At 36.7% G+C, this 12,055-nt stretch overlaps 1 protein-coding gene across 2 annotated transcripts in view; it reads left to right on the top strand.

Moving 5' to 3' along the window:
* The window catches only part of srgap2 (SLIT-ROBO Rho GTPase activating protein 2), an 84,107-nt gene that overhangs the window by 54,191 nt on the left and 17,861 nt on the right, over positions 1-12,055 (top strand). For both annotated transcript variants that reach the window (XM_079597995.1, XM_079597996.1), the window contains exons 4-7: positions 335-497; positions 6,136-6,198; positions 9,473-9,688; positions 11,035-11,163. In XM_079597995.1, the coding sequence (XP_079454121.1) occupies positions 335-497; positions 6,136-6,198; positions 9,473-9,688; positions 11,035-11,163 (571 nt within the window). The remainder of the gene's footprint in view (positions 1-334; positions 498-6,135; positions 6,199-9,472; positions 9,689-11,034; positions 11,164-12,055) is intronic.

Below are 12,055 nucleotides of genomic sequence, written 5' to 3'. Positions count from 1 at the left end.
CTGTTTTTGAGCTACAGGAAAGCTACCGGTATATATTTTCCATGACATGCCTTGATTATTTTAAGTTAAGATTAATAAGTTCTTATATTAAACGTTTTGAATCTTATTTGCCTGAATCATTTGGTTATGTTTAAATTATGGTTTCTTTAATGCCTTTTGATTATGTGTCATAATTGAATTGTCAGAGAAAATATTTGCAACTACTACATAATATAATAAATCATCATAATATATTTTTTTTTTTTTAAATAACAGCTTGTCTCAGCTTATCCTGCTGCTCTGTTTCCTCTACGATGAATGATAATAAATATGTTTTCTTTGCTCTTCTCTGCAGGAAAGAGCAGAATGTCTTGTCTCCAGTCAACTGCTGGAACCTTCTCTTGACTCAGGTGAAGAGAGAGAGCCGAGACCACGCCACTCTCAGTGATCTATACCTCAACAACATCATCCCACGCTTCGCCCAGATCAGCGAGGACTCAGGACGCCTCTTCAAAAAGGTGACATTTGTCTTTACAGACCAGTCGATTCCTCTATTAAAGCCACTGTATTGGTCACTGAGCTTGATGCTTCATTTTTTATTTCTCTTTCAGTTCAATCAATAATCTCTTTCTCCTCATTGGCTTTTTTTTCTCCTTTAAAAAGGTGCACTAAGTGAGATTAAGGGGTGCATAATTAGCGTGAGCATATAATGCTAGCTTCGAGAAGAGATAACAGATGCTGTATTACATGCAACATTTTTATTAATCAAATAGTTGTAAATGTATTTTATATGTATGGATATTTATATTAGGGATTCAGAACCATATGATTCATAACCATTTTCTGTGGATTCTTATGTGATCTTCTGCTCCTTAAAACTGATATTGAGATGATTATAATTTAAAATCTCAAGCTAATATTCTGTATTCTGTCAGTCAGGGGAAGTTGATAGATGTTAGAGAGCATTTCATTGGCTTGTCTAGACTGGTTAGACAGGTAAGAATGTTCACTATCTAGACCCAGAGCTGTGAAAGAGATGCTTTCTGATCCACGCATTTCCTGTCTCCATTGGTTGTCCAGGTGAATCCGCTTTATGGTCAAATCTGGCTTTGTTTAGTGAGAAGATGAGGGAACCTCCACAGGTGATCTCCTTAAAATAAGCCTAGTTTAGAGATGTCCTATCAGAATTTTGGTACTTTATCAGAAGCTCATTTTGAACTATGTCCATTTGATAAGACCTCTTGGTCTCAACTATGTGTAATTTAAGGTTCAATACAAGTTTGCGCTCTAAACTTCTACAAATTTCAAATCAAGAGGGAGTAAAGACTTTCTTCATTTTTTAATAATTTTCCTCCCAATATAACTAGCGGCAAGAGTCTCTCAGACCCCAATCAGCACTTCTTTCTCCCCCGCTGTCTCTCTGTCTGTTCCTCAGTTCCCATGAGAGAGAGATGAACCTCCCTATCAACATTCATCTCATCTCTCTCTCTCTCTCCTGTAGTTTAGGCCCTCCATACTGCAGGAATAACAGGTCTTTAATTGAACGCTCCCAGCCGGCCTCTCTCTGGAGGCTTCCTGGGAATCGCTGAAGTGCGATTGGACTTACCCTTCGTCCTAGTGCTGCACACTTCCCACCTGTCTTAAAAGCTCTACGAGATGCTGGAGAAATTCTGCACTCTAAATGCAAATGCTGTCAAGGGAGCCGTGTCCGGAGGAGGTTTACGACTTTATTGAACCACAAGAGCAGACACACAATAAAGGAAAGCACTCTTAGAAGTGTAGACAGAGAAGTATGGCAGTGAAGTTTTGGATGAGTCCTGTCCTCTTCTTCAATGTGTGATCAGAAACGTAGCGCAATTAAATTTGACCACTTTTAACTTCGATAATATAATGTGATATGTCATTGGTAAAGTTAATTAAATTAACTAGATAGATTGTATAAATGGATTGTACCATTACAAATAAATAGATTTTTAATTTTTGTAAATAGTTATTTTGGTAAATACATTTTCAACCATTAGTAATCTGATGGCAAATAATGGAGATGCACAATATATATCGGTACTAGGGCTGTAACGATTAATCGTGATTAATCGAAATCCAAAATAAAAGTTTGTGTTTACATAATATATGTGTGTGTATTGTGTATAATTATTTTGTATATATAAATACACACACATGCATGTATATATTTGAGAAATATTTGCATTTATATACTGCATATATATTTTTATATGATTTATATTATATATAAATATAACTATTTTATATATAAATAACACATTTTTATTAAATATATACATGCATGTGTGTGTATTTATATATACAAAATAATTATACACAAAACACACACATTTATTATGTAAACACAAACTTTTATTTTGGATTTCGATTAATCGCGATTAATCGTTACAGCCCTAATCGGTACCATAATGGTAATCTCATAATAGACATTAAAAATCCATCCTAACCATCCTAACCTAACCACAAATGTGTGTAGAATTCGAATATCGACAATTAATTGGTTATCGACCATAACATGAAAATAATTAATGGCTTATCTGTATCAGCCAGAATTTGAATAATGGTGTATAGAAGTGTTTGGTAAAGTTCTTTGGAAACTTATTTAGTTCCACTAGTGTTGCCATTCAGCAAATTGCACTGCTAAAGAAACTGTGACAAAAATACAATTTATGCAGATATGTATAAATACATATATGTATTTATTTATTAAAAACAGATAAAAACATCTACTTACAATCATTTTAATCCAAATTTCATATGTTCTCATTTACTTTGTGAATATATCATCTTTGTGCATGAAAGTTTAATTATTTTTCTTTATTAGGAAAAGTTAATGAACTGTGGAATATTTGTTTTTCTATAGACTTCAATTTTTAATGCATTTTTTCTGCTGAAGTATCTTCGATCACTAAATGCAAGCATGTTTTTTACATAGCACTTTGAACTAAGACAAAGAGGTTTCATCAATTGAACCACATGCTCTTGTTTTTTTGGGGGGAATTAGAAGCAGGGGCGCTGTTGATAGGAACAAGCCTTTGACATGTGACTGATGTGGAGTGCCAGTAAACCAATCCCCTCACAAACACCCCGAATTGATGTTTCTGTGACAGATTTGTGCAGAACCAAAACCAATCTCCTGCCAGGCTTACGGACAAATGTGTGATATTTTTCATTTAACAAGTGCATCTCGTCGTTAAGGCTCATAAATCCATGTCCTCCCGTCCCAGAGTCTCTCCCCTGTTGCCCAATAGATTTATAGAGCTCTTCATGGAAAATCAATAGTTTACTCCCATTTTTTGGGTTCTTTTTGTGTGTTGTCTTTGGAGTGTGTCTCCGAGCAGATGGAGGAAGGCAGCTCTGCCTGGTCCGACCGCACTCCTGAAGATCCATTTCACCACAGGAGTGTTATGCTGCTTAGAGGGGAAGTGTTATGTGTGCCTGTGAGCAACGGAGCAAGAGAGAGGAAGGAAAAATGGGAGAGGAATATAGCCTAGACCCAGCAATCCTAATAGAAAGAGTAGACTGAATGAATTCATCAACTGCTCCTTATTGAACTAATCTGAATAGGGATGTGTCACGGGATGTTTGACTAGTCATCTGACAACCAACAGGGCAGACAGGAGCCCGCGACCCCAATGCATGTGTCTCCCCCAGCAGGTCTGTAAGGACAAATGAGCTTATAGACGTCAACTGGGGAGACCATATGCTTCTGAACTATGCTCCCACACCTTCAGTTTAAGCACTTACACATGATAGGAAAATGTAATGGGATAACATTCTCATAAATAAAGAATTTTAGGTCTGTTCACTGGAGAAGTCCACTGTTTTCATACTGAGTTTGTTTCCAATTATGTTATTACACCAGCCATAAACGGCTTGAGTGGACTGTTTTGGGGTTTATGAATAAATAGAATGGCCGCTTGTATGTATGTGTGTGTTTGCCCATTGAGATTATGGTTGCTAATTATGTGTACTTGGGAATATATTTAGAAAAGATTAGCAAAGAGTTTTTTTCCCTCTATCTTTGATCCCCACTGACGAATAGATTAACGTTTTATGACGTGTATTCAATGTGTATTCAATTAAATAAAGTGCTTTACTCACGGGCCATCACATGCCAAAAATAAACTAGATTTATAATTTGCTCTTTTTATACTTTAATGCAAGAAAGTGCATTTTTTTAATGGCATCTTTTACCATAATACCATAAAGAGTAATTAAGGTTATAATAAAATAAAATCTAATAATAAAATAGTTATAGTAATAATAAAAACACTATAATACAATTAAGTATAAATTAGATTCCAATATATATTATAGTATATATGACTGATATATGATTTGTATATTTGATTTGAATGACAATGCAACATAACGGCATCTTGTCTTGCCATTACTCATTATTTTACGTTTGCTAGACTTCCTCAAACATGCTTAGAGAGGTGCGGTGAGCATCTCCAGACAGTCACTTACTTCACTGCTCTGAATCTGGGTGTTCTTGTGCATTCTCCCATATTACTCAATCCACTGCCTCCAAATACAACACATCAGACCTTCATTATAAATGACTAAAGGGGATCTCCTACGGGACGCCTCCCCACAGCCTACTCATCCATCTCAGTTTTCAAAGGGTTAAAATGAACTCCAATCTGTCCATCAACAGGAATTGTGTGACTGCACAATTACTGTTTGTGAAAATTGACAGATTGACTGTTTGTGAATTCTTTCTCAAATCACTTTCACCCTTTACTTCCCCCTTCTGTCCTTTATGACCATGCACACACTTCATCTCCTTTCAGTCACATATTTCCTTTCTCTTCCATCATTTCCGCCACTTCTCATCCTCAAGAGCTGATTGACATCTGTCCAAAAACACCCTTGTTCAGACTTTTAAAAACAGGAAAAACCCACAAAATTGTCAATGTGGGGAAATGGGAAGTAAAAAAACTGAGTAAAAGCCCTCAATGAATGCTAGACATCTTCTTGGCCGGCTTTCGAGTTATCAACCCACAGCGATTGAAGTTTGGACTTTAACTTGCAAGCACTTCATTTTTATGTCATGCTGTGCCTTCATTTCCTAACTTCCTCTTACAAGACCCAGCATCCACCAGAACGGCAAACCACCATCACCATTTCCATCTCACACAGAGTTTACCAAGCCTCTTTATTCTACAGTCTCTGAGAGAAAGTCTCACCAAATTCACAATTAAAAGTTTCCAATTTCAGTTCAGCTGCACAATTTTTGGCATTTATTGTAAATTGTTTGATATTTAACTGAAATGAAATGCTTTTGCATTGTCTATACACTTCCGTTTTCTTGAACAACTTGAACAACAGCAGTATAACATTTAGATGCAAGTGCACAAGTGGAGCATCTACTGTAACTATAAGTAGTAGTAACTGACAGTTCTAACTTAAAGACATAGTTCACCCAAAAATAAAATGATAATTTACTCATTTACTCATGTTTTTACAAAACCTATATGACTTTAATTCTTCTGTGGAACACAAAAGATGATATTTTTTCAAATGTTTTCATCCATAAAATAAAAGTCAATGATACCTCACTGACTTTCATTGCATGGACAAAAAACACATTTTATTTTTTTGTTGAAGAAAATCATACTGGTGTGGAACTACTCAAGGGTTAGTAAATGATCACAACTTTTAAAGACAATGCACATTGCTGTTTGCAACCCATTTTAAATCCATTATATGATGTATTTCCAACTGAAACTTGATATTCAACTAGAAAAAGAGGCTTTGGTCACTGTGCAGTTTTTCTTGGTCTTTGAAAACATTAGTAAGGCCCCCGTATTTCCTTTTCGGATGTTCCCATTTGCCCATAAGATTAATCCAACCCTGTGTGCAGTGGTCCTGTGTAATCTGACGGTTTGGGCAGGACTGTATTGAACTAGATGTGTTTAGGGTTAGCTGGTGCTGACCTCCATTACTGAGAGGGCAGATAGGCGTCTCATCGGCCCGTCTAACAGTGACAGCCTCTGGGCTCAAGGCCCAAGAAGGACAGCCAGTTGTAATAGAGAACAGGGCACTACTGTTAATCATGATCTGCTCCATTATCTCCCTCTATTTGTCTTTCACTAATGTTTTTTCTTCTCTTTTCTCTTACAGAGTAAAGAGGTGGGCCTCCAGCTGCAGGAGGATTTGATGAAGGTCCTCAACGAGTTGTACACGGTAAGATACAAACAGAGCTTAGTCGAGCGTGATTTCAGTCTGAGGCGATCATCCTTAGCAGCATTACCATGTTCCATTTTCTGTTTGTATCGCTTTCTACTTCAAACGGAGTGTTGGTACATTATGTCCTCCTTGTCTCTCTCTCTCTCTCAATATCTCTGGTTGTTTCTATCAGCCTGCTGCAGCTATGAGGCATTGAGTCTCTGCTTCAGTCGAGTGCTTATTTTGGTCTCTTGTGGTTGTATTCCAATCAGTGTTTTTGAGGCGAGGGGTTGGCTATAGTTACTTTTTCTTCTTGTTGAATTTTGAGAGCTTTTAGTCACTGTGTACCCCCTGTGTGTGGTCGTGTCCAATTTGTAGTTTTTGAAGGGGCCTAGAAGGAACCATTTAATCGCCTCTTAATGTTTTATGCCTTGAAATGGATGTTTGTGTGCATGTGAACAAAATAATGTTTTTCCAGATAGTCGCTGTAATTCATTAGTAAGACAGAAGGACATGAACATGTAGTGAATGATAGTAATTATAGTGTGTCAGCCAGCAATGAATAATCTGCTGGCACGTAGGTTGACTGCTTGCAGCCTACCTGAGACTCTAAAGCTGATCTATTGCTTTTGCAGTGCCAAAGATGAGCACTGTGAGTATGAGAGCTCTCCAAATGGTAATGATGCTCTCAAGACTGTAATGAACAGCAACAGTTGTGGGTCAGAAGTCTGGAATCCAGTCTCACGATTTACTGACTGTAATCCTTAAAGATTATATGATATTCCAGTGATGCTGTATGTTTTATACTCCTCAACCATCAAATAGTAAACTTGTATATTTAGTCTTAAATAGTGACCACTTAATTACAGGTGAAACTCGAAAAATTTGAATATTACAGTAATTCTACTTAAAAGGTGAAACTAATATATTATATAGACTCATTACATGCAAAGTGAGATATTTCAAGCCTTTATTTGTTATAATTTTGATGATTATGGCTTACAGCTTATGAAAACCCCAAATTCAAAATTAGAATATTGTGAAAAGGTTCAATTATAACAAATAAAGGCTTGAAATATCTCACTTTGCATGTAATGAGTCTATATAATATATTAGTTTCACCTTTTAAGTTGAATTACTGAAATAATTTAACTTTTGCACGATATTCTAATTTTTCAAGTTTCACCTGTATTTGTATCATATTATGATATATTTATTATTTAATATAAATAGATAGTTTATAATGAACTTTTTCAGTGTTTACATTCTAGCACAAAAAAAGACTTTCATAGCAGCTAACCTTTTTTTAACCCTCTGTGGCAGTAAATTACTGTTTTATAGACTTAGCATCGCAGTATCTGTACCACCACAGAGACCCATGTTCACTGGCAGAGCTGAAATTAGCAGATGTGCATGGAAAATTCAGAGAAGATTCAGTTGATTTCGAAGTAAAGTTGTTATAAGCGAGTGCATCAGGGCTGCTTTCTGATGCAAAGTGCATGGTTACATGGGGGTTCCACACATACATGTCTTTAATTAGCGGCACAGCTAAATAATCCTAATGATTCAGGGTTTAATTTTTTACTGTGAGAAGAAATTAAATTAGAAATGCCCTTTGCACATATTTTTGTATTCCTTGTTTTTGTGGGGGAGGAAGGAGTAGTTTGGGGTTTTTAGGGTGGGGTGTTCTGAGCTCATATGTGGTAGGAGGAGAACCCGTGATATTGGCTTACTTTGAATGGTGACTGGATTCCCCCCCATACAAATCCACACATGGTCTCTTGGGAAATGACTATAACCCATTTCAATACTCCATAAAAAGTAAGCAAATCCTTTAATTAAAGAGTTAAGGATGATGAAAATAAACCTGGCTCCGTTTTTAGTGACATCTGTGCTTTACATGAAGAAAGGGAGGAATGAATGGAAAAGCTGATGATGATTATCTCAGCCTTTTGGACCTTAGAGGAACCTTATAGGGCTGAAAATAGTGAAAAACATGATGAAATCTGTTTCTTCACTTTTTTTCAACAGTGGCTAGTTCAGTAGTTCACCCAAAAATTCAATTATGTCATTATTTACTCACCCTCGTGTCTTTCCAAACTCGTATGACTTTCTTTCCTCTGTGGAAAATGTTTGGGTGAACTATTCCTTCAAGAATGGGAAAAGATCCTGAAGCTCTTTTGCACTTTACAAGAGCAAGAAAAGGCCATTGAGACCCGCCCACATCTATGTTTGCCAAATTCCTCTTGTAAGTGTTTCCTATTAATGATGACACTGCAAAGAGCTTACTAAATGTATTATGCCCATCATGAAGGCTGACACCCTCATGGAAGCCAGTGAAAATGGAGGGAAATGGAGTCCATTAACTTTCTCTCTTTTAGACAGAGAGTGATGGCTTGGTGTCATCTCTCCGGGTCTTGGCAGAGTGTTTGGTTGCAAGCACAAAAATGGCGTCACTCTTTGACATTCCTCTCAAAGGAGCAGAAGTTTGGAATGAGATCCTCCCTTCAATCCCATTCCTAAATTTAGCATCTGCTGAATACTAGCTATCAAGCTTGGTGGCGTCTTCCAATCCTTGCAACAGATGATAGAGCCAAGAATCTTTCAGTCTCACTTTGAACTTACATGTTAACTGTTCATTATAGGGGTCATATCATTTTATCTGCAATTTGTTATGTTTTTATTTTATTTAATAAAATATGAATAAATAGTAATTTATTTGTATATGACCCATTCAAAGTGCTGCATGGTTTGCACTCAGTCCACCTACTTTAATAAATCTGGTCTCTGTGTTTTCCTCGTAGCAGTTTATTTAAGTCGGTTGTGTTGTGAATAACTGTGTGCTGTTAAAGGTGAGAGGTCACCAGTTCAGATGTCTTCCTATTTGAACCTGATGCTTGTCTGTAATCTATCTTTTTAAGATGCCTTCATGAGCATGACCACATGTAAGGATCCTTATTTAAACAAACCACCACGACAGATGCAAAAGCAGTCTGACAAATATTTATACTTATTTTACCATCATATTTTCTTCAAAATCCAAATAAACACTTTTAAAACTACATCCCAGCTTACATTTCATGGTGTGTTCAATGTAGGAACAAAATGAGCTTGAGGTATGGGCCCTGAATGGATCTGTCCATCCATGGGCCCATACCGATGTGAATTAGCCCATACCTCAACTCCATGAAATGTAGGCTGACATACATCACTGAGCATGATGCATTCGCCCTATGTCTATGCTACAACTTCATGCACATTTAATGTACATTTCCTCTTCCTCGCTGCACAGGTGATGAAGACCTATCACATGTACAACATGGACAGCATCAACGCCGAGAGCAAGCTGAAGGATGCGGAGAAGCAAGAAGAGAAGCAGATGAGCCGCAACGTCCGACACGAGGACAGGCAGACCCCGCGCTCACCCGACTCCCTCACCAGCATCAAGATCGAGGAGAAACATGTGCGCCGCAGCTCCGTCAAGAAGATTGAGAAGATGAAGGAGAAGGTGAGCAGCGACATCAGAGAATTCAAATGAGAAGGGGTTAATGAAAGGAGATATCAGAGTGTCTTGGACAGTTTAAGCAGAGAATGTGGAGGAAAGGTGAACGTGGGCAGAAGAAGAATGAACAGATGGAGGGGGATTTCAGAGAAATGGGAAAGGTGATGGAGTGGGAGTTGAGAGAGAGGGGCTGAAAGGAGCTGAAACCACTGCCAGATGGTGTTGAGGGTCCTAAACCTGATCCTGGACAGCTTTAATGACCTGTTGATAGTGGTTTATCCAACGTATAACACGCATCAGATATATAATCCATGCTTGTCATGGCTAAATAATACTATGCTTATGAAATACATGATTTTGAATGGTCAATCACAGCATTCTGCAGTCAGATAAAAATATGTGATCAACAGTGGTCTTTTCAGGTCAGTGAAATATAATAAAATTAATAAAATCAGTGACCAGAAATTATGTTTTAATTCCCATTTACATATTTATTTTGTAAGTAGCAGTGTAACACAGTATAACGCACAATCATTATCAGAAAATAAACATTTTTAGGGTAAGACTAGCCTTAATTGGTTTGAAGGTTGATATAGTGATCTTGCATCTCGTATTTCTGAGATTCCAGGCTGCAAATTCCAGAAATTTCCAATTCGATATGGTAATCCTTAGCACTAAACGGCAGCTTAATTCATCAAAATGAATGGCTCTACCATGACTGTATACACTGTGTTGTAGAATGTCATTTGATGATGTAATGAGATGACATACGGTCAGGGGTCAAGCATTAGCATGTCTGGGACAGATATTGTTGTCAATCCATGTCTTTGTTCTTCTGGAGTCCTCTGGTTACCATCTCTGTCCAGTACCACCAGCTTACAGAATGAATGATGGGATCATCGCTGGGTTGTTCCAGGGCCACCTCTGTTTCCACAAGACCAACAGCAGCTCCTCTATGTGCGTCCCACTAGAGAGAGCCTGTGGTCATCCTAGCAGCATTTACAGATGGAAATGTAGTGTAGTTTGTGGTGGCAGCTCTAACATTTCCATATTCAGGGAGAGCTAGTAGAAGCTAAACAAGGTGCCTTCCATCATGATCTTATGTTTGAGTTGAGCTTTAAAGGTTTTGTTCACTCAAAAATAAGAGGTCTGTCATTATTTACCTACAACCTTGCTGTTCCAAACCGCATATGCTTTTATTATATGCTTTTTATTTTTTATAAAAATTCAAACTAGTTTTATGATTTTGGTACTTTATGGAACTTGTTTTGGAGCTTGACAGCCTTTAATCACAATTAATCTGTCCCTTTCTGTTGTTGTCTCATTCTCCTGTTTTTACCTTTAATTCTCAGCGGCAAGCAAAATACACTGAGAACAAGCTGAAAGCCATCAAGGCCAGGAATGAGTACCTTCTTGCTCTGGAGGCCACCAACAACTGCGTCTTCAAATACTACATCCATGATCTGTCTGACCTCATAGATGTAAGTTCACCTTTATCTTTATACCTATAGCTTCAATATAGCCTTCACTATAGCCAGTTTGTGAAAGTTCTTCTTGTGTATTGTTAAAAAGGAATGTATACAAAAAAAAAAAAAACGTTTGAGCTAAATCACAAGTATTCCTCCTTAAGCCTGTTGATATTTGACATCATAATGCATTTAAGCTCTTAGTGTTATTTTAGCATTATTTATGTGCTATTCTATGTTTTATTAATATTTTAAATTAGCTTTTTTATATTTACAATTTTACATTTTGTAATGTGCTTTTTTCTTGTTAGTAGTTTTGTATTATTCTAGAATCTAGATCTTTTTATAATTTTAGTACTTTACCTTAAAGGGATAGTTCACCCAAAAATTCTGTCGTCATTCTCTCACCCTCATGTTGTCCCAAACCTGTATGAGTTTCTCATTTCTTCATTTTTGGGTGAACTATCCCTTTAAACTTATTTTAGTTAGTTGCCAAGACAACATTTCAAATTTTCTTTTGAGCTTTTAAAGTTTAAGGTTTATTTCAGTTACCGTACTGACACATTTTTTTTAATAAAGTTTAATTAAAAAATGTAGTGCACACGCACAGTAACAACACTGGTTTGAACTAGTTTGTTAGGGGTAATTAAAAACGTATGCTAAACAAATACCTGAAAAAATATTACAAATGAACAAGCTTGGAGCAGATGATGAAATGAAATGAAACTCACACACATTTCCCTTTTCTTTAACTGCATCAGAATGCACAATAAATTATTACATTAAACTCAATGCAAATCTGCTGTAATTAAATAATAAATAATTAAATCATGTTTGCAAAAGAAAAAATTATTCAATTATTAAGTAATCAAATTGCACAATTCAGAAAGTGCCAATAACTTTACTT

This window comes from Phoxinus phoxinus (genome assembly GCF_949152265.1).
Source record: "Phoxinus phoxinus genome assembly, chromosome: 22".
NCBI classification, from domain to species: Eukaryota; Metazoa; Chordata; class Actinopteri; order Cypriniformes; family Leuciscidae; genus Phoxinus; species Phoxinus phoxinus.
This window is presented reverse-complemented; position numbering and strand designations above follow the sequence as displayed.